General features: G+C 35.4%; 1 protein-coding gene across 2 annotated transcripts in view; it reads left to right on the forward strand.

Annotated features, from left to right (window-relative positions):
• The window catches only part of LRRK2 (leucine rich repeat kinase 2), a 146,075-nt gene extending 140,388 nt beyond the window's left edge, over positions 1-5,687 (forward strand). Inside the window, exons 49-51 of one of the 2 annotated variants that reach the window (XM_054443751.2) lie at positions 1,249-1,461; positions 3,409-3,476; positions 4,042-5,687. In XM_054443751.2, the coding sequence (XP_054299726.1) occupies positions 1,249-1,461; positions 3,409-3,476; positions 4,042-4,163 (403 nt within the window). In that variant the 3' untranslated portion in view covers positions 4,164-5,687. Of the gene's footprint in view, positions 1-1,248; positions 1,462-3,404; positions 3,477-4,041 lie in introns of both variants that reach the window. The other variant, XM_063672628.1, reaches the window with a different exon arrangement.
• The last annotated feature ends 18,543 nt before the right edge of the window (positions 5,688-24,230 follow it).

Below are 24,230 nucleotides of genomic sequence, written 5' to 3' on the forward strand. Positions count from 1 at the left end.
TCTTTGCACTTCATGTGTCACAGAGGAAGGATTTTTCTTCCTTTCTGCCTCTGAATAGAGAATTTTTTTTTAATGCAGAAAAAAATTTGTAATGCTTCTCAGCACCATCTTTTCAGATCAGGAAAATTTTGTCTTGTGAAAATAAAAGAATGGGCACATAATGTGCATAGTTTTCTCACGATATTACAAAGAATGTTCTCGAATGAAAATAGTACATTATTGAAAATGAGGATACTGGAGTCTCTGCTAGCTTTGATGCAGTTCTGTCACAGTGTCAAATATACTATTTATAATTAAATTATGGGCCCCAGGATTATCTGCTCTAAAGAAAAAGAGTCACAAAATAATAGACGAATATGGGGGGAAATGCAATGGACTGACCAAGGCGCTAACTAAGGAGTGGGGATCAAGACCCCAGAATGAGAGCATAGTGCTTAGTCTGATGCAGCCTGTGAGTGACAATTCCATAGCAAGCACATTCTTTCTGTGCTGGTGCTGAGAAACAGGACCATTTTCAAGCTTGTTTGCTAGCCACTTTATATTTTTATTTTGTTTTGATTTTACCATATAGATCTATGATACTCTTGAGAACATTTTAGATTACACACTATATCTGTAAAAGGAGACTTCAAAGTTTCCTTTCTTAGATTCATCTGACAGTTTTTCTATGGATTGTGAGAAGGGCTCACAGTTTATGTTCAGAAGGGCCACCAGGTCTCCTTGATAAAGGGTTCCTTACTTCCTGAAGTACCAACACGATTTGGATTCTTTTATTTCTGGACACTTCATTTTTGTCGTGAATTAGACTATTCACTGGTTCTGGGAAAAAATTCAGTGGTTTGTATCGATATCTTCTACATGTGAATGACTATAATTTTATGTTCCTTTGTAACATTGAGACTTCATGTAAAACTTTTGAATCTAACTTTTTTTTTCTTTATCCTGAGCACATGTATGCTATTTTTACTGAATTAGATAGCTTTGGTATTTTAAAAATTGTATACCTCTTATTCATAATTTCCTGAAAATGAAGGGCTATTGTTATCTTTGATAATTTATGCTTCAAGTAAAGAAATGTGGCTCTTTGGCATTCTGTGTTTAGCAAAATTTGCTTTGTATAATTTTAATGATGCATGATGGTGGTGGTGTCGTTTTAATAATTTAAAATGTTATTTATGTTATTATATGTAAATAGCATTTCTCTCTTAATTGGTGGTAAAATTATTAATGTATACTTTGTGGTTCTAGGGAGGTAACAGTAAAAGAAAACAAGGAATCAAAACACAAAATGTCTTATTCTGGGAGAGTGAAAACCCTCTGCCTTCAGAAGAACACTGCTCTTTGGATAGGAACTGGAGGAGGCCATATTTTACTCCTGGATCTTTCAACTCGTCGACTTATACGTGTAATTTACAACTTTTGTGATTCGGTCAGAGTCATGATGACAGCACAGCTAGGCAAGTTTCTTTCCTTTAGATATTTTTCATATTCTCTAAGTCTTATAAAATATGCCTTTATTTTATGTTTATATTTTCTCTGAACTTTCCAGTGTCATTTGGATGGTCTTGGAGGGTCACACAGTGAAACATAAGACTGGTGTAAATTGTGAATAGGGTCATTACAGAAATGGAGGGAGTAAATGCTCTCAGTACCACAAGAGAAGCAGATTACTGCAGCTGAACACTCAGTTTGGGTCTTACTTGCTTTTTTCCTTTTTACCTAAGGCAAAAATGGGAAATACATGGTGTTGAATATATTTTACTTTTTGAGCAAAGAAAATAAAGAAATGTTTGTTTTAATCATAGTCTAGCCTCCCAGCTTGTTAAAGAATCTCATTTGGTTTTTCATTCTATAACAAATCTTTATTCTTGCAGCAATACGTGCTGAACCGCACAACCTACAAATATTGACAAATCATATTTTACTCAAACTTTGTCTTTTTTTGCTTCTATTTTTCTATTTAAATATGATGAAATCATGATAGCACATAAAATATATTTTCTGCATAAATATATTTGTGTTTTCCTTTGATAATAATTTGTTTTAGAAAGTAACAATAATAGCATAAATACAAAAGTTTACAAAAACAACACTATGGGGTTTAATTCTGAAAAAAACTAGAATTTATGTAACTTTAGCAAATAATGAATGTTTTGAACATGGTGAAGAAAATAGATTCATTGTCAAGTATGTGTGAAAGAGGAACATGTGTTTCTATAGCACCTTCACCTATTTTTCATTTATAGACTTTAGAGTTGCACAGAAGGAGTTAGAATTAGATGCTCTTAATGACTGTGAACTATTAAGATACATGTCCACACAAGCAGAGCAGTAGGTCTCTCGGTCTGTCAATAGGTTGTCTCCGTAGTCTTATTCTACCGAAGTTGTTGCATTCTCTAGTTGAATTGTATGTACTTTGGGACCCAAATAGCTTGCTTATAACTGAAGTTATAGTGGAATTTCAATGGGTTATAGTTTGATTTTAAAATAAAGATCAATTTGAAGATAGCCTACAAGGTGCTGCATGAGCTGGCTTCACTGTACCTCTCCTGCCTCCATCATCCACCACATTCCTACCAGATCTTTCTTGTCTAGATGAACATGCAGTTCTTCTCAATTACTGTGCTATATTTTGCCTCAGGGATTTGCACGTGCTGTTTATTTCTTTGCTTAGTTAACGTAGCTTTTTTTCATGCTTAGTTAACTCATACGCTTTGAAATGTTAGCTCCTGTGTCAAAACCTCTGAGAAGCCAACACTGATTAGGTCAACGTTCCCACTTTGGGTTCCCATAACAGCTTCCTTGCATAGTTTAGATCATAGTCATATATATATTTTTTTCATTAATGCTAGTCTCTTCACTAGAATATAAACTCCAAGACGGTTGGGTTAGTGTGTTTTTGTTTACCCCTTTATTCCCAGGATCTAGCCTAGGGCCTACATAGAAGACTTTTGATGCAAATTTGTTGAATAAATTAGTGAATGATTTGAAAAGAAAATATGATATTTTGACATAGTATCAGTATATCCATCCATCTAAGTGTCCATCTAAATACTCATATTTGTACCTTACCATATCCAAAGAACTTTTCACGCACATTACCTCGTTTAACATTTTAACTTTGGGAAGGGTAGTGTATAAATACTAAGCCTATTTTATAGAAAGGTTAAGCTGTTTTCTCAGACTCACATAATTAAGAATTGCAGCAAGGAGTGGATCACAGATTTTGTTATTTTTTAAAAAAATGGTCTTTATTCAATATAATTGAAGGGTCACCTAGAAAATAGAATTGTGAATTCAGTTCCAAGGTATTTGTGTCTTAAACTATGAACAACTTTACTTTTTTTTCAGGCCAGTTTAATGTATAGTTTTAACAGAAAACTTACGTATTTTGTTTTGTAAAGGAAGCCTTAAAAATGTCATGCTGGTATTGGGCTACAATCGGAAAAGTACTGAAGGTACACAACAGCAGAAAGGTAACATTTAGAAGGATACTGTTTTCCAAACAGGGCAATGACGTGAATGATGGTAACATATTATGTGTTTCATAAATTTGTAGAAAATATTACATATGGTATAATCAGGAATTTTAATTGGTAGTTTATAATGTAAAGAACTTAGACATAAATTTTCAAAATTACAAGTAATACGAAGTGTTAAATATTTATATTTTCAGATGAAGTAGAGGTGTCAATCACTAGCTCAACCTTAAACGAGATGTGAATATTTTTTACAACTTATCTGTATCTACATAATGTCTAATTTTGAACAGTGTTTGAAAAGCTTTTATTTCTTTTAGAATATGAAATGTTAATTTATTAAATGTCCATGATCTTCTTGAAATTTAGTAGTTTCTATAATGTATTATAAAACTTTTCCAAGTATAGTTTTTTATAAATAATAATTTAGTACATTAGTTATCACTGTGTTTATATTTACATTTATCTAAGTCAGCTAAAAATACATGAACCAAACTGAAATAAAATAAGAATGTTTTATGATGGATCTTTGAAACATGATTTCATTTTTTTCTTTTTCTAGAGATACAATCTTGCTTGACTGTTTGGGACATCAATCTTCCACATGAAGTGCAAAATTTAGAAAAACACATTGAAGTGAGAAAAGAATTAGCTGAAAAAATGAGAGGAACATCTGTTGAATAAGAGAGAAATAGGAATTGTCTTTGGATAGGAAAATTATTCTCTTCTCTTGTAAATATTTATTTTAAAAATGTTCACATGGAAAGGGTACTCACATTTTTTGAAATAGCTCATGTGTATAAAGGAATGTTATTATTTTTAATTTAAATATATGTAAAGACACTTACCAGTAAATGTGTATTTTAAAGAACTATTTAAAACACAATGTTATATTTCTTATAAATACCAGTTACTTTTGTTCATTAATTAATGAAAATAAATCTGTGAAGTACCTAATTTAAGTACTTATACTAAAATTTATAAGGCCAATAATTTTTTGTTTTCTTGTCTGTAATGGAGGTAAACTTTATTTTAAATTCTGTACTTAAGACAGGACTATTGCTTGTTGATTTTTCTAGAAATCTGCACGGTATAATGAAAATATTGACAGTTTCCCATGTAATATATTCCTTCTTAGATTGCATCGAAATGCACTATCATATATGCTTGTAAATATTCAAATGAATTTGCACTAATAAAGTCCTTTGTTGGTATGTGAATTCTCTTTGTTGCTGTTGCAAACAGTGCATCTTATACAACTTCACTCAATCCAAAAGAAAACTCCATTAAAAGTACTAATGAAAAAACATGACATACTGTCAAAGTCCTCATATCTAGGAAAGACACAGAAACTCGCTTTGTCACAGAAACTCTCTGTGTCTTTCCTAGACATAATAGAGTTGTTTTTGAACTCTATCTTTGAATGTGGATACCCTGAATTTTGTATTAGTGTAAATACAGTGTTCAGTCCTACAAGTGATATTTTTATTTTTTTATTCATACCACTAGCTACTTGTTTTCTAATCTGCTTCATTCTAATGCTTATATTCATCTTTTCCCTACATTTGTGGTGCTGCAGATCCTACATCATTCAGATAGAAACCTTTTTTTTTTTCAGAATTATAGAATTCCACAGCTCCTACCAAGACCATGAGGACAAATATCTAACACTTTTCAGTTGCTGAAGGAGAAAGGAGCTTTAGTTATGACGGATAAAAATATCTGCCACCCTAGGCTTCCAAATTATACTTAAATTGTTTACATAGCTTACCACAATAGAAGTACCAGGGCCAAATACCTATGTAATAATTTGAGGTCATTTCTGTTTTAGGAAAAGTACTTTTGGTAAATTCTTTGGCCCTGACCAATATTCATTATTTCAGACAATTCCCTGTGATAGGACAACTAGTACATTTAATATTATCAGAACTTATGGCATTTTACTATGTGAAAACTTTAAATTTATTTATATTAAGGGTAATCAAATTCTTAAAGATGAAAGATATTCTGTATTTTAAAGGAAGCTATGCTTTAACTTGTTATGTAATTAACAAAAAAACATATATAATAGAGCTCTTTGTTCCAGTGTTATCTCTTTCATTGTTACTTTGTATTTGCATTTTTTTTACCAAAGACAAATTTAAAAAATGAATACCGTATTTAAATGGAATAATAAAGTTTTTAAAAGCATGTTTATGAATTTTTAAACTTTGTGATAGTGTTTTGCTTTTCACATGTAGGTCTGTTATCCATCTCGTAGGAAACTTTGTATTAATTTGTATATGGGGCATTCCACAATAAGAAAGTGCAACTAAAGTTTTTTCCTTGATAATTTATGGAATATTTAAATTTAATTTTCTATAATACATATAGTTGCCAGGATCCCAGGACAAAATCTGATGGGCATGATACATTCTATTTTCAAGTTCTCTTAAAAAGTTTTTGTAAGTAAACTTGTTTGCTCTTGAGTACTGAAACAAAATATAAGACTTTAGAGCAAATGACGTATACAAAAAATAGGCACAGTCACTTCAAGTGTTTTCTGATTAGAAGCCTGAAATAACTTGCTAATTATGATCAAAATACAAGCGCATTATCATAACAAAATATTCTTTTGGGAAAATTTTGAATTAAGAAAAGGGAGCCTCTTTGACTCTAATTCTGGTAGGTATTCTATCGATTATGTGTGAACTATTTTAACTAAAATGCAACTTATTTTTCATCAAGGCAGTGAAATATATTGATGAAACATAGCAGAATTACCAAAAAAGATTGTCAACTTTCCTAAGTTAAATGTAAGGATGCAAATGTTCTAATATTGAGGGGAGATAAAATTCAAAACCATTGGGACTTTGCTTCTTTATCCATCACTTTGGGTAGCTGAACACCTAACCTAGTAAATTGAATGTTTTTCATGGAGGCTCATCAGCAATTCAGTAATATAGTAAACTATGTCAACTCAGGAGAAACTGACATCCTCATTCTCCATGCTAGCCAGTTTCTCATCCAGGGTGTCATTGTTTCTAATAACAATTCAGAATCTGGCTGCTTAAAGGCACCTAGGTACTTGGTTCTTTCTAATTTGTCAAGGCATTCGGAGTGATCCTATCACCCTGATTTCAAGCAAGAGACAGGGAGGCACCTGATCCAAAGGCCTGCTGTCTGAACACACTCTGAATGGGTGAGCAGAGATGTGCTTTAAGATAGAACCTAAGGTGGTTCTCTCTATGTGCTGCCCTCACACTGCTCTTGATTTCTGCCCTTACCTGGGAAGTCTCTACTTGATGTCTGTCTTAGGCTAAGAAAAAGAGAAGAGAAAGGGAATGAGTATTAGCATCTGGATTGTGGGGCTGCTTCTTGGCCTCTGTGAGAATCCATCGTTTCACAGCAATCAGGGCCTAGAAAACTAGACTTTATGGAGTAAACAATAGGTATCGTTCTGACCTGGGCTTCACCACACTTACCCACTGAACACTCCCAAGAGAAGGTTGTTACCATTTATTTATGAAAATACCAAACTATGTGATACATACTCTATTAGAAGTATTATGGAAAAGTGGAGAACATGTCTACCTGGCCAGAGAATAGAGGATCTGGATCACAAAAAAAGTACTTTATATATTTAAGCAGAGACTTAGGACAAATGGGCATTCAACAACTTAGGACAAATGGGCATTCAACAACTTAGGACAAATGGGCATTCAACAATTTCCAGAGTGAAATAAACATTCTGGGCAGATAAATCACACATGTGCTGTCTTAGGAATGTGAGCTTATTTTGAAAGCATCCCTATCAAATACGTGCTAAAATTTGTGACAAGTTCCCATTCCTAGAGTACTTACGGGATACACTTAAGTGATTGAAGATGCAAGAGAAATATATATTTGTGTATGGATATAGCATTTTATCATTAATTGAGAGATTATAAAGCTAATGAGCTTTTCTTTGCAGAGGGAGTATTTGTTAGGATGAAATGGGGAGAGATGTTTCAACACCAAGTTTATCTTATAGATTAAAAATCCTAGAAGAAATCCATGACTTTATGTATATATACAATATATGACATGACTTTATGTATATATACAATATATGACAAGAGATTTCCCCATCTCGTTACAAAATGAGCACAAAGTAACTAACTCAAAGCTTTTGCTATTATGATAAAAGTTTAAAAGGTTAGTACATAGCAGAAATGTGATTTACTATAACGGGGGTCCAGGGGATAAAATATTTGCAAGCTGATTCTCTCATGTTGCCAATGTTTTGATTTCCTACTACGTTATGTAACACAGATGAAATTGTACATCAGAGTAAGAAGGCAACCACTGATAGAAGCTATATGCAGGCAAAAGAGTATTCTCTGACCATAAGCTTAGTTTAGATGGATCCTTGCTGCAGTCACTAAATTCATAAATCTGTGCTAGTATTGGATCAGGAAATCTCTGCCACAAGCAGATAAATAAAAACTTTCTGCTTTGGCTGAAATAACTGCTTTTAGGAAAAGAAAGAGTATACACTTATTAATATAGCTTGGGATGTGGACCTCTTTGATGAGACTATGCAATTCAAGGTAGACAAAGTATGCCTAAAAAGAAATCTAAAATAAACTTGTATATTCAAATGGAACATATTCTTTAATAATGTCATTTTTAAGGGCACTGCATTTATTCCATAAATGCTGCCATTATTGTTCAGTTTTTCTTAATTACCTGCATTCACTTTAAAAAACAGAAAAAAAACCCAAAAAAACAGAAACAGTTGCAAAAGAAAGCAGCCAGAAAGAACATACATTTAGAATTGAAAAAGACCTTGGTCTAAATTTTAGATTTGGCATTTACTTAGTAATCTGAACTGGAGCAAGTTGCACAAATGGCCAGAGAATCATCTTTTTTTTCTGTAAAATTGCAAGAGCAGTATACCCACCTTCTAGAAGGATGAGTGTAAATTAAGGAATTGTGCAATTAATCCCAAGGCAAGTCACACACAAGCATTACCTTATGAGGGAATTCATATTAGAAATCAGTGTCACTAAAAATGCATTTCTCTAATAAAGCACACATTACTATACGTTTTGGATCTTTGGAAGTTGCTCCTGGAAACTACTAATAATAAGTTCAAGGTGCCAAGGGTTTTAATCTAATTTGCCAAACAACTAAAGTGTGCAAAGAAACTACTATCAAGATATTGACTCATTACATTATGTTTTTATGCTTTTAGTGAAAGCCATGGCCAGATACAGCTAGAAAAATGATCTCTGCCCTCATGATGTCCTTATGATTGCCTTCTCATCTGTTTCCATTGTCAATTACTAATCTACATTTCTATACTACATGGGTCTAAATTTCATCTCAGCCTGTAACATCAAGAGGATTTTGTAGTAGGAAACCAAAGTGGTAGTTGCAAAGATTTATCGGGGGTTTGCAATTACTAAAATAAACACATTAAGTTCATCTCTATTAACAGTATTAATTACAGAGGTGCTTCATTTGCTAGTATGAAGAGCAGTGCAATGGATAACATCTATGATTTTTTCTTTAAACAATTCACTCCAATGAATTGCCTGAAGCTGTTGATTTCTGGATAGTACACATCATCCATTCTGAGTGGGATAATGTTTTGTGCAACAAGAAGGAGAGTGAGTTTGCTCTTTTTGTTGATTTTGATGGATGGGGTGGGAGAAAGGAGAAACACTGAGGTTGAAGATCACTGGGTGACAACTCTTCTGCCATAGCCAGAATTTTTTTTGATGTAACTTACACATTGCAAACAACCGCTACTTTCCTCTGTGCTCCTCCCTTCCCCACCTACAATATAGAATTTTACTATTTATCCATTTCATGTCCACTCTGTCTGAGCAACATTACTAAATAGTACAATGCATGTAGCACGTAATTATATGTGAGAATTAAATTTCACATTAAAAACCATCTACACATTTCTGATAATTTTGGACAGTTCTTTATTCTTAGAATGTAAAATTATAAAATAAATGAGATCATTTTAGTTTTATGTGTCATTGTCCTTAGGTAAAGCTGGGAGTATTTTTGGCTCTCAATAAACTGTGTGTTTAGCAAGAAGTATTTTATCTTAAAGATAAATATGTTTTTGCCACATATGATAGAATGTCTTCATTGATATGTACTTATTTCAAAAGTAAACATAAGTGGTAGCAATATGTTGTAATACCGTAAGTTAAATATTGTGTTAAGCTTTTAGGTAAATTCAGTCACCTCTTCTCTAAATGCTCTCAATTATTTTATACACTTTGGTCTTCCATAAAGATAATTAGTATGTGTCAATTACTGAGAAATAAGCTGTCCTTCATCCACAGGCTGCTGACATTTTGCTTTTTACTTCTTCCTTTTGTGTTACTGACTTTCTTTAAAGAAAATGGTTTTCCAGGTGTTATTTTCTAAATGTCATCACATAAACTGAGGCATAAATTATTTAATTGCTCTCTCAAGTAACTTTTATGCTTTTAAGGTAACATAAACAGGAAGAAAGAAAACACATAATTTGAAACACTGACTGAAGAAGATTTTTATAGCACAATTATAAATTATGGAAAATGAGAAGAAATAGTCAACCTAAATCTTTAATCACTAATTGGAATCCTGTGTATCAAAAACTGATGCAAAAAATCTCCCTTGCAAATCTACACAAGCAGAAGAATTAATCTTTCTTTTTTTTTTTTCATCTTGTGAGTCAGAATCAAAGACATCACAGAGGTTAGGGACATGGGCCCTGGGCTCTTGGGCCTGGCTCCCTCTCTTACTTATGCCACTTTGTTGCTCAATCTCTCTTTGTACCAATGTCGTCATATGCAAAAAGGTATAAAAATACTACCACAGACAGTTGTTGTGAGGAGCATGTTGTTCTCAGATTCTCCTTATACCCAAGCCTAAAAGGACTTTTAGGTGCTTTCTATTTGTTGATAAGAAAAAGGAGAGTTTTAAAGTTTGAAGCTGGTAGGTGGAACCAATATTTTGGTGATTATTCATTGAACTGAGTTATTGAGTGAGTGAAAGATTAAGGTCCCTGGATTATAGAGCAGTGACCAGGAAAGCTGGTAATTTGTCATCCTATCAAACTCATACTTTGTGTTTAGCATTTGTTTAGTGGGACCCGGGAGAAACTGACTTTGTGTTAATAAAAATAATATGAAAACAAATTGGCTTTGGTTTCATTTCTAGTAACAAGATAATGATTTGGAGAAGTCCACCTCCTGAAAACTAAAAAGGTTAGCTTAAAAGGAAAGGAAGAACATTAAAATGAACATCTAAAATTATCAAAGATCTCATGAGATGGTATGGAACTATATGGCCAAAATCAAAGTGAAGGTGGGAACACAAAGATGTAAGCAGAACACCAAAGCTGTGTTTTCTTGTGAGCATTTGCTTAACCTAGTGAATCTGTCCTTTAGTTTCCCCAGCCTTGAAAGGATTGGATCAATCTCAAGGTCAGGAGTCAAATATATGGGTATTTCCATTAGGCTGGGGCACCAAAGGGATACAAGTCAGTGTGACAATCAGAAGCAAAACTGTCCACCTTCTACTCACTGACAAGACCCTGAGAAGGGTCATAAGCAATTCTTTCTGGAGTTGCTCAAATTCACATCATGTATGTTTTTTTTTAAAAAAAATTACTCAAGCTTTTAATTAAATGAAAATTTCAGACAGAGAAGACCTCAAGCAAGGAAGTTTATCAAGGAAAAGAAGGGTGTTGTGTAATGATAGAAGTGTCTTTATAACCACTAGACCAGTTGTTAGATGGGGGATGCCTGAAGAAGGCAGAGTGGGCTTGGGCATGGTCACGTTTTCAGCAGATGTATTTCTAGGAGAGGGCTGTAAGGTAAGTTGACAACCTTCCCAGCGGCTGGGGAAAATGAGTTCCTTCAGGTCTGGGTGGCACTGAACAGTATTTATGAGGGAAAACTCAATAAATAAATTAATAAATGCATGTGTAAATAATTGCCTTGGTGAAGGCATTTGTTGATTCTAGTGAAATTGAGATGAGGTTTCAAAGGACTTAAGGTATGTGTGGAATAGAAGACATAAAACATGGAGATACTAATTACAGATTGACTCTTCAGTAAAAGCTGAAACCCAAAATAACTACAGTCGTGTGCTGCATAACGTGTTGGTCAATGATGGACTGCATATACAATGGTGGTCCCATAAGGTTATAAAGAAGTTGAAAAATTCCTGTTCCCTAGTGACATAGCATTGTAGCACAATGCGTAACTCACGTGCCTGTGGTGATGCTGGCATAAACAAACCTACTGTACTGCCAGTCGTATTAAAGTTTAGCACCTACAATTATGTGCATTACCTAAGACTTGATAATAAACGTGATATTACTGGTTTATATATTTACTACAGTATTCTTTTAATCATTATTTTACAGTGTATTCTTTCTCTCTTTTTTTTTTTTTTGAGACAGGTTCTCATTCTGTCACCCAGGCTGGAGTGCAGTGGCGCGATCTCGGCTCACTGCAACCTCCACCTCCCAGGTTCAAGGGATTCTCCTGCCTCAGCCTCCTGAGTAACTGGGTTTACAGGCATGCACCACCATGTCTGGCTAATTTTTGTATTTTTAGTAGAGATGGGGTTTCACCATGTTGGTTGGGCTGGTCTCAAACTCCTGACCTCAAGTGATCTGTCTGCCTCAGCCTCTCAAAGTGCTGGCATTACAGACATGAGCCACCACACGGTGCCTGGCCTATTTTAGAGTGTACTTCATATATATACATATATATATTATATATATATATATATACACACACACGCACACATACACACACACATATATACAGCTTCATTATAATCTTATGGGATCACTATTGTGTATGCAGTCCATCATTGACCAAAACGTTATATATATATGCATATATATGTATATATGTATACATATATACATATATGTACGTATATATGCATACATATGTATACACATATACATATATGTACATACATATATATGTATGTATGTACATATATGCATGTATGTATGTACATATATACATTTATGTGTATATGTACATATATACATGTATGTATGTACACATACATATATGTGTATATGTACATATATACATGTATGTACACATACATATATGTGTATATGTACATATATACATGTATGTACACATACATATATGTATGTGTACACATACATATATGTGTATACATATACATATATACACATACACATATTCATATATACACATATACATATGTATATATACACACATACATATGTATATATACACACATACATATGTATATATACACGTATACATATGTATATATACACATATACATATGTATATATACACGTATACATATGTATATATACACGTATACATATGTATATATACACGTATACACATATGTATATATACACATGTATACATACGTATATGTATACGTGTATATATACGTATATATGTATATATGTATATACATGTATATATACGTATATATGTATATACATGTATATATACGTATATATGTATATACATGTATATATACGTATATATGTATATATGTATATATGCATATATGCATACACATGTATATATGTATATATGCATACATGTATATATACATATATGTATATATGTATGTGTATATATACGTATGTATGTATATATGTGTATATATACGTATATATGTGTATATATATACGTATATATGTATATGTGTATATATGTATATACATGTGTATATATATGTGTGTGTATATATATATGTGTGTGTGTGTGTATATATATGTATATATAAATAAAGTAAACTGTAAAACAGCCTCAGGCAGATCCTTCAGGAGTTGTCCCAGAAGGCAGTACTCTAGGCTATTGTTTGTGTTTGTCTTAGTTTTGAACCAAAAAGTTAAAAAAAAATTAAAATAGACAAAAGCTTATAGAATAAGAATCTAAAGAAAAATATTTTTACAGCTGTAAAATATGTTTCTGTTTTAAGCTAAGTGTTTTTACAAAAGAATCAAAAAGTTTTAAAATTGAAAACTTTATAAAGTAAAAAGTTACGGTAAGCTAAGTTTAATTTATCATTTAAGGGGAAAAAAATAGGATGGGTGCAGTGGCTCACACTTGTAAGTCCAACACTTTGTAAGTCCAATCCTTAGAAAAGAGGATTTCTTGAGTTCAGGAGTTCGTGACCAGCCTTGGCAACATGGTGAAACCTCATCTCTACCAATAATGCAAGACATTAGCTGAGTGTGTTGGCACATGCCTGTAGTCCCAGCTACTTGGGAGACTGAGGTGGGAGGACTGCTTATGGCCAGGAGGTGAAGGGCAAAGGTTGCAGTGAACTATGATTATGACTCCAGCCTGGATGACAGAGCAGGACTCTGTCTCCAAAAATAAAAATGGAAAGAAAAAAGAAAAAAAATTGTTTTAAAATACATTTAGTGTAACCTAAGTATACAATGTTTATAAGGCCTACAGTAGTGTACAATAATTTCCTAGGCCTTCACATTCACTCACCACTCACTCACTGACTCACCCAGAGCAACTTTCAGTTCTGCAAGCTCCATTTATGATAAGTGCCCTATACTGGCATACCATATTTAACCTTTGATATTATATTTTTACTGTACCTTTTCTATGTTTAGATATACTTAGACACACAAATACCAGTGTGTTACAATTGCCTATAGTATTCAGTACAGTAACAGGCTGTATTGATTTGCAGCTTAGTAGCAAAAGCTTATTCCATATAGCCTAAGTGTGTAGTAAGTTATACCTTCTAGATTTGAAAAAGTACGCTCTATGATCTTTGCACAAAGATGGATTTGCCTAATGACACATTTCTCAGAAAGTGCCCTTGTTGTTAAGTGATGCATAACTGCTGTTCTTAGAATGGTAGACCAGATTTCACCCATACCACATTTTTACAGGCCCTCACTGCACAAAGTAAAATAGTCTTGGTGTTGAGCATAGCAAGGTGGTAAGAAAAGCATCTGAGTCACTGTACCTCTGAAGTCACAAGAGATTTACAGGTCAAATTTATATCACAGATGTTTCTAAAGACATTGAGAGGTTTATTATTTAAAGTAGTTCCATTAGTAGTTAGGTGCCTGGGATAAGAAAATCTAAATCTTCTCTAATGAAATATATATTTATCCTATTAATATTTCTCAAATAATATGCTTTTTAAAGACAATAAACAGTGTACAATGTACAGTTCAAATAAATGAAGCTTAAGAGAAAAATGACGATGTGAAAGAGATGCTTCAGGATCAACTAAGAGCAGAAAAAAGCCAGCTAAGAGTCCAAATACCAGAAGGTGAAACATAGAATCTGAAATAAAGACACATTTGAACATTTCTTCAGCAGGCAGGAAGCTATAAATATGATTAAGAGATTTGAAAAAGAGTCAAGTAGAACTTCTAAAAAGAAAAAATATAATATGTATAATTTAAAACATTGTGTATGGAGTTCATAGCATTTTAGATACAGATGAAGGAAATATTAATTAACTGGAAGATAAGGCAAAAGGGATTTTCTAGAATGCAACATGGACAGAAACAGAGATGAACAATGTAAACCAAATAGTCAAGACTCTTCAAGGTAGAGTAATAATGTCTAACTTATGTCTGATTGGAATGCCAGAGAAGGGGAATATAGAGGAGAAATATGTTTGAAGAGATAATGACTAGAATATAACTAGAACTGATGAAAGGCACCAATTTGTATACATACAAGAAACTGAGACTCCAAATAAAGATAAATTAGGGCATCCCCACATTGACACACCAAAGTGAAAATGCAGAACATAAAAAGAAAAGGCATGGATGACTCCCACAAACAATGTTGAATGAGAGAAACACAATGTAAAGAATTTACATAGTATGCTTCCATTCACATAAAATTAAAAATCAAAACTGAACTCGATTGTTTAAGGATGTATAAATATAAGTGGTAAAATTATAAAGCAAGTAAGAAAATGATAAATAGAAACATTAAGAGAGTGGTTATTTCTATAAAGAAGGGTAAGAATTACAGTTGAGAAGTAGGCAGGTAGAGGATTCTGAGATGCTGGAAAATGTTCTATTTCCTGACCTAGCTGGTGGGTAAATGGGTATTTCTTGTATAATAATTCCTTAAAATATACTTTTGTGTTTTATATATTTATTTAGTACATTATGTCTCTAAATTTAAAGATGAAACAAACTAATTTACTTTCACTGAATGAACTAAACTTGTCCTGAAAACATTTGGTAATACATTTCCCAAATGTCTGAATTTCTCATCTCAGTTTTAGTTGTTGATTTTCTCCAGCCTGTCAACTAGAGCATATGGTTTAATAAATATAAACGATTCACAGATAATGAAAAAAGCCATTCATTTCCACTTAACATTGCTACATCATGCCTTTTCAGTTTTAACATCAAAATTAAGACTATACATTCAATAAAATTGTGAGATTTTAAGCTTAGATTGTTGGGTACAGAGATATACTGAGAAGTAAAGAAGAGCAGCAGGTCTGGTGCAGATAATTATTTAAAGTTTGACATATGTATTTAAACTTCTTATAAAACATACAGATGGAAATATTCAATAGATGGTTGTGAATACTGATCCAAAACTCAGAAGAGATTGCGGGGTCAGAAGCAGATTTGTAAGTCATCTTTTGAGAGGCCATCTGTATTTGTTTGCTAGGACTGCCAAAACCACAGACTGGATGGCTTAAACACTGAAATTTATTTTGGCTAGAAGTCTGAGATCAAGGTATTGGCAGTGTTGGCTCCTTCTGAGGGTTGTGAGGGAAATATTGTTCCAGGCCTCTCTCCTTGGCTTGTAGGTGGCTGTCTTCTTCCTGTGTCCTCATATCGTCTTCCCCCTGCACCTGTCTTTGTTCAAACTTTCTCTTCTTATAAGGCACCAATCTATTGCATTAGGGTCCATCCTAATGGCCTTACTTTAATTTAATTATTTCTTTAAAGGTCCTATCCACATTCTGAGGTACTAGGGATTACGACTTCAACATAGGAATTTTTTCAATGTACAAGGAAATTTAGCCCATAATACCATCAATTAAAACCTGAGACAAGATGACCGGGCCAATATGCAGAGCACATTGAGAAAAGAGAGCTCTGAAAAAAGCCATATTCAGAAGAGTTAGAAGAGGACAGAGGCTGAGAAGGAGATAGTTTAAAGAGATAATCAGTGAAGTAAAGAATGGCAGAACATTCAATGAGGATCTATCTGGACTTAGTAAAGCAAATGAACTTGATGAAGCTGTATGTGGTGACCATTGATAGAACAGAGTTTATAGAGTGGGAAGGAGTGGAAGGCCAATTGAAGTGGGTAAAGGAGTACATCTAAAAAGGCACAATGGGAATGGAAAGACAGTAATGAATGTTAAGAAGTAGAAGAGGAGATGTAGAAAGAAGGAGCTGATATAATAACTGTGTGGGTGATTGTGCAGGACAAATGATAGAGTGACCATTAAAATATGGCTTATGATTGAGCACAAGAAGTCATTTCAATGATACAAATGCAGACAGAAGACGCAGGTATAGAACTTTTGTCAGGAATACAGCTTACTATATAGAGACCTACTTACCAGGGGAAGGCCACTGTTCAAATTTCTCTTAAAATGTTATTAAGGGGAGTTCATATGACAACTGCAAGTATCAATAGCACCATAATATTCTATTCAGAACACCGACAGAATTTCTCATTTATGCTTTTATAAAATCACTATCCGAAAGTCCATTCCAACATTGTGAGTTTCTTCTGCATACTAAATACTACTCTAGGAAAATGCTGAAAATTAAATTGGAGGAGATAAATCACTTTAGAAAATTATTTATGGTTTACATCTAATAACATTACTTATGTTTTACATAATTATGTTAATGTAAATAATATTTATTTTAAAATTTAATTGTACTTTTACTTCTCTTGGAATGAAACTTTCCTTATAACAAAAATTTTTTAGATTTTCAGACAATCCATTTTCAAATGTAATTTCAGCTCATAACATATAGAAAATGGGGAGTTTCTTTTCCACAATCCAAGTAGATATTATGTAGCATTTTCTGTATTTTCTCCTAGTACAAACATTTCATAAAAACAAACTGATTTACAGGGAGGGGAACAACATACACTGGACTTGTTGGGGGGCGGAGGGAGGGAGAGCATTAAGATAAATAGCTAATATCTAGGTAATGGGTTGAGAGGTGCAGCAAACCACCATGGCACACATTTACCTATGTAATAAACCTACACATCCTGCACATGTATCCAGGAACTTAAAATTAAATTAAATAAAATAAAAATTGCCTTGCACATACTGATGCTATTGTTCTTTCAACAGTTGACCTTTTCCCTGGCATTGTATCTTTAAGTGTGCAGACACTTAAGCCACATCATTTTAAAACAAGAAGGAGATATTTGACTATTGTTCTTTCTGATGGATATGCTTTTAATCTATGTATAGAAGTTATGCAGTATATGTTTTCATATTATTAGATGACTTTATCCAATTGATATACTGTTACAAAAGAGTACTTAATGTCATTGTAAAACAAGCTACCTAGTGAGAAGTTCCTGAACAAAATGAATCTTTTTCCTAAAAAAAATTCTTTTTATGCATCCTATTTAACATTTGCTAAGTTGATAGTATTAATTCATGTGTATATATTATATACTTTTTCTATTATGTTATCAATTACACATGCTTGAAATCTGAGAGGATAAAAAAGCTTTCATACATAATCATCAAATTATCAGAGTCCTCATGAAAGTTTTAAAATACTCATAGAAAAGTAACAAATATAAACATAATATGCTGTCATTTTGTTGTTATCTTGACTTTTAGTTCCAGTGTAAACCAAATTTTATCTATGGTTATTAACATTGCAGTGGAGAAGTTCTAGAAAGCATCATTAAAACTTAGTGATTATTTTTCACTACTAGGCAGTTTTGAACTGTTAAAATCAAACAAAGACTGTTAACACCACCAGTACATTCGTCCTTTGTAATAACTCATTGAGGGTGAATCTAGGCTAGAAGTTTCTAATGGTAGGAACCTCTTCTTATCCATCATGTATTCCCAGTTTAAGTACTGTGTGAAATAACTGCATGTTGTATTAAACTGAATCACGTCTCAATGTAAATAGTTGCAATAATAAAACCTATTTAAGAATTGGTTTTTTGAATAGACTATTTAAGTCTATTTAAGACTAAATGACTATTATGACTATTACTATTGCCATTGTTATTTAATGTCACCTTTTTTTTTTGAGATGGAGTCTCACTCTGTCACCCTGGCTAGAGCGCAGTGGCGCGATCTCAGCTCACTGCAACCTCTGCCTCCCCGGTTCAAGCAATTCTCCTGCCTCAGCCTCCCGAGTAGCTGGGATTATAGGCACCTGCCATTAAGCCCAGCTAATAGTTTGAATTTTTTTAGTAGAGACGGGGTTTCACCATGTTGGCCAGGCTGGTCTCAAACTCCTGACCTTCGGATCTGCCCTCTCTTGGCCTCCCAAAGTTCTGGGATTGCAAGTGTGAGCCACCGTGCCCAGCCTTAACGTAACCTATTTTTGAGCCCAATAAAATTATTCACTAAATCAATCATTCAATATTATTAAGCTCTTATTTGTGCCAAGTTCTCCTCCAGGCATTGAGACTCAAGAGTGAACAAAACATGCAGAGATCCCTGCCCTAATCAAACTTACATTCTACTGCTAAAGACAGATAATAACTGCATGTAGTAAATAGATTACATTAAGATGTATACATCAGCTGGTGGTGAGTGCTTCAGAGAAACAAAGCAGAAAATGGGTATAGGGAAGGAGTGGAGTGGGGTAAGATTTATAGTTGAAAGTCAGGTATTCAGGAAAGGAGTTCATGTGAAAACAGTATTTGAGCAAAGACATACATGGGGTGAGGAAGTGGAATCTGGGAGAACTAGCAATTACACAAAAGTATAAAAGGGTCTGCAAGAAATTTAAAAGTCTTTTAATTTATTACAGAATTTGGTATAGAATATTGATAATATAATCTTATTATGTTATTATCCATCTTCTTAGACATCTGCTTAAAACATATGCAAATTATCCACATTTTAAATCCCTTACATATAGGGAGGTTTTAACTCATTAAAGCTGAAGTCTAATTATAACTCTGAAAAAGTTATTTTGGACGAAGAACTAATTATAGCATGTAGAAGTGTGTCAGGCCAGGTCTGACTAATGCAGGCCTCCGTAACAACTGTTTCCGTGCTGACTGAGTGGTGAAGTTAAATATTAAAAGCCAGTGCCCTTATACAAAGGCTGAGATTTAACAAAAGCCCATCAATAGTTTTGCCTAGACATTTCCTGGGCCTTAAAGCATGACAAAATAATGAAGGAATTCTTAACAGGACCACTGAGGACTAAATAAGTTTTATTGTGGGTCTAAAGAAACTCCCCAGGCCTCCATAAACAAGTTTATTGGGAGTCTGAAGGAACTCCTCAAACCTCCAAGATTTAGCAGGAGACAAGATAAGGATAATCACCCCAGCATCTGGACCCATTCAGATTAAGTAAACTTACTGAGGCTCTATAGGAATGCCTTCAGAACTCAGACGTTAGTTATAGATTAAAAGAAGTTAGGCCTGGTGCGGTAGCTCATGCCTCTAATCCCAGCACTTTGGGAGGCCAAGGTGGGCAGATCACGAGGTCAGGAGATTGAGACCACCCTGGCTAACACAGTGAAACTCCATCTCTACTAAAAATACAAAAAAATTTGCTGGGCATGGTGGCACACACCTGTAGTCCCAGCTACTCAGGAGGCTGAGGGAGGAGAATTGCTTGAACCCAGGAGGTGGGGGTTGCAGTGAGCCGAGATTGCACCATTGCACTCCAGCCTGGGTGACAGAGCAAGACTCCATCTCAAAAAAAAAAAAAAAGACATTATATCACTTATGTCTTTAGATGAATGCACATTTACATCTAGACATATAGTTTATATAGTATATAGCTTAAGGTATATAAGCTCTCAAAAAATTTGTAACTTGGGGTTGGCCTGGTGATAATTTCCAGGCCTTCTCCTTGTAACTGGTTGCAGAAATGAAAATTCTCTTCCTCCCCATTTCATCTGCATCTCGCTATTGGGCCCTGAGAAATAGCCCAATCCTCAGTTTGGTCTGGGAACAGAAGTAAATACTAGCTATTTGTAAAATATGTCATAAAAATCTGAGTTTTAGTGAGGTAAGGGAGCATATTGCGCGGCTATCTGAGGAGAGTATTCTAAGGAGCAGAAGCAGCAGTACAAAGGTGGGATGGTGTATGAGTCCGTTCTCTCACTGTTAATAAATACATAACTGAGACTGGGTCATTTATAAGGGAAAGAGGTTTAATTGACTTACAGTTCAGCATGGCTGGGGAGGCCTCAGGAAACTTACAATCATGGCGAAAGTGAGAGACAGGACTAGCTGGATTTCCTACGAGAATTCCTAAGTCTAGCTGGGGAAGGTGACCGTACCCACCTTTGAACATGGGGCTTGTAACTCAGCTCACACCTGACCAATCAGGTAGTAAAGAGGGCTTACTAAAATACAAATTAGGCTAAGAGCAGGAGGTAAAGAAATAATCAAATCATCTATTGCCTGAGAGCATAAGGGGAGGGACAATGATCAGCATATAAACCCAGGGCATTCAAGCCGGCAGTGGCAACCCTCTTTGGGTCCCCTCCCATTGTAAGGGAGCTCTGTTTTCACTCTATTAAATCTTGCAGCTGCACACTTTTCTGGCCCATGCACTGCTGAATGCTGCTGTTGCAGACCCACTGTTGAATCCTACCCCTCCGGATCTGGCAGGGTGTCTGCTGTGCTTCTGATACAGTGAGGCACCCATTGCCACTCCCAATCAGGCTAGAGGCTCGCCATTGTTCCTGTGCAGCTAAGTGCCCGGGTTCCTCATAATTGAGCTGAACACTAGTCACTGGGTTCCATGGTTCTCTTCCACGACCCAAGGCTTCTAATAGAGCTATAACACTCACTGCAGGGCCCAAGGTTCCATTCCTTGGAATCCATGAGGACAAGAACCCCAGGTCAGAGAACAAAAGGCTTGCTGCCATCTTGGGAGTGGCCACCACCATCTTGGGAGTGGCCCACCACCATCTTGGGAGCTCTAAGAACAAAGATCTGCCGGTAACATTTGGTTGCCTGTACGGGGATTCTCCAAAGCAATGAGTAATATCAGACCACTTTTGCTTGCTATTCTGTCCTATTCCTTAGAATTGGAGGAAATACCAGTCACCTGTCGGCTGGTTAAAAATGATTAGCATGGCCACTGGACTTAAGACTCAGGTGTGAGGCTTCCTGGAAAAAGGCTTTCTAACAACCCCCAACCCTTCTAGGTTGGGAGCATTGGTCCGCCTGGAACCAGCTTCCACTTTCACAATTTCCTGGGGGAAGCCAAGGGCTGACTAGAGGCAGAAAGCTGTCATCCTGAACTCCCAGCATTGGCCGGTCGAGATCATGGAGCAGCCAGAAGTCTCTACTCAATAGTTGTCCATGCATGTGCCCCTACCTCTCCTTCTGACCCATACCTCCTGGGTCCTGACCAAGACTTTCTTGAAAGTGTAGCCCCAAAGTTCTCCTTACCTCTGAATCTACTTCCTCCGATCCCTGCCTCCTAGGTACTAATGCTTCAGACTTTCATTTCCTATCCCAAGTATTAGAGCAAATTGTATCTCCTTAGAGATCTAAGGAAGCTCAACGCTGTGTCCTCAGGCATCTAGGCTATGAACCCAGGGAGTCTGCCCCTGGTATCCCTCCCAATTTAGGTATACAGCTCTAGACATGGGCAGTTATGTGGGACTCATTTCCCACCACCCTTGCCAGGGCTCCAAGTTTGTAAGTGGCTAGGAGGATTGCTCTCCCATTGTGCAAGATACTCTCCTCCCCCAATTTCTACCCAGCTTACCCACCCCTGCAATACAATCTCCAAGCCTTGGCTCCTTGGCCAGGGCCTTAGAGCTGATGACCCAGTACTTTAACAATTGGAATTCGGTCTACAACATCATAGTAGATAAGGATGAAAGCAAAATGAGTAAATTAAAGGGAAAAGAGAGAAGGCAGAGAGAGGGAGAGAGAAAAGAGAGAAAAAGGGAGAGAGAGAAAGTCAGAGAAAAGAAAGAAAGAGAGAGAAAAAAGGGAAAAAGAGGGAGAGAGAGAAAGATAGAAGTAGTAAAGAAAAAACAGTGTGCCCTATTCCTTTAAAAGCCAAGCTAAATTTAAAACATATAATTGATAATTGAAGGTCTTCTCCATGACCCTATTACACTCCAATATTACCTTGTTGTCGGTGTAAACAAGGGCATAGCCTGAAAACACTGAGACCACTGACAACCCTTAGCCTTCCTATCAAAAATCCTTAACCAAGTAACCCACGGATGGACCAAATGCATTCAATCTGTAGTGGCAACTGCTTTGCTAACAGAAGAAAGTAGAAAAATAACTTTTAGAGGAAACCTCATTGTGAGCACACCTCACCAGTTCAGAGCTATCCTAAGTCAAAAAAAGCAAAAAGGTAGCTTACTAACTCAAAAATCTTAAAGTATAGGGCTATTCTGTTAGAAAAAGGTGATTTAACACTAACCACTGATAATTCCCTTAACCCAGCAGATTTCATAACAGGGGATTTAAATCTTAATTACTATGCAAAGGTCCGACCAGACCTAGGAGGAACACCCTTCAGGACAGGGCAATAGATGGTTCCTCCCAAGTGATTGAGGGAAAAAACACAATTGGTATTCAGTAATTGAGGGAAACTCTCATAAAAGCAGAGCTAGGAAAATTGCCTAATAATTGGTCTGCTCAAACGTGCAGACCAATTTTGCACTCAGCCAAGCCTTAAAGTACTTACAAAACCTGCAAGCCCATCTTTTTCTCCTCGCTCTCCTTCTCATAGGAAAAAGGCACATAGGATAAACAGGATCCATCTCTCATATTTCATACCCAAAAGGACTTAATCCAGGGTAACAAAAAGTTTAAGATCGATAATTAGGGTGTATTCCTACAAAAGAAAAGAAGGACAAAGGCCCTAGTGGGCAAAAACTCTATCTCAATCCTGACTCAAAAGGTTGCCTACATGCTCTCTGAAATGAATTTGCATAAGAACTGTTGTTTATTGGAATGTGTCTTGATGGGGCATCTGGGTTCTTATGAAATACTCAGAAACCCAGCCCAGCTCTAGAACTTACCCCTGAGCACAAAGGCAATGTTGGGCACACTGGTAAAGGACCACTAGAATCCAGCAGCCCAGACCCATTTCTCTGTGGTCAAGAAAGTTGGGAAAAGGGGTGCAGGACTGCTACATCGGTGAGCATAACTAATCTGATAAGAAGAGGTCCATGGGTGGTTACGCAACCTGGAAAGGAATAAGCATTAGGACCATAAAGGATGCTCTAGGACTAATGCTCATTGGAAAATGACTAGGGGTGCTGGCATCCCTATGTTCTTTTTCCAGATGGGAAATGTTTCCCCCAAGGCAAAAATGCCCCTAAGATGTATTCTGGAGAATTCAGCCCAGTCAGAGTGCATATACTTTTTTCCCTGTCAGACTTGAAGCAAATTAAAATAGACCTAGGTAAATTCTCAGATACCCCTGATGGCTATATTGATGTTTTACAAGGGTTACGACAATCCTTTGATCTGACATGGAGAGATATAATGTTACTGCTAGATCAGACACTAACCCCAAATGAGAGAAGTGCCGCCGTAACTGCAGCC

Source organism: Pongo pygmaeus, chromosome 10, assembly GCF_028885625.2.
Source record: "Pongo pygmaeus isolate AG05252 chromosome 10, NHGRI_mPonPyg2-v2.0_pri, whole genome shotgun sequence".
NCBI lineage: Eukaryota > Metazoa > Chordata > Mammalia > Primates > Hominidae > Pongo > Pongo pygmaeus.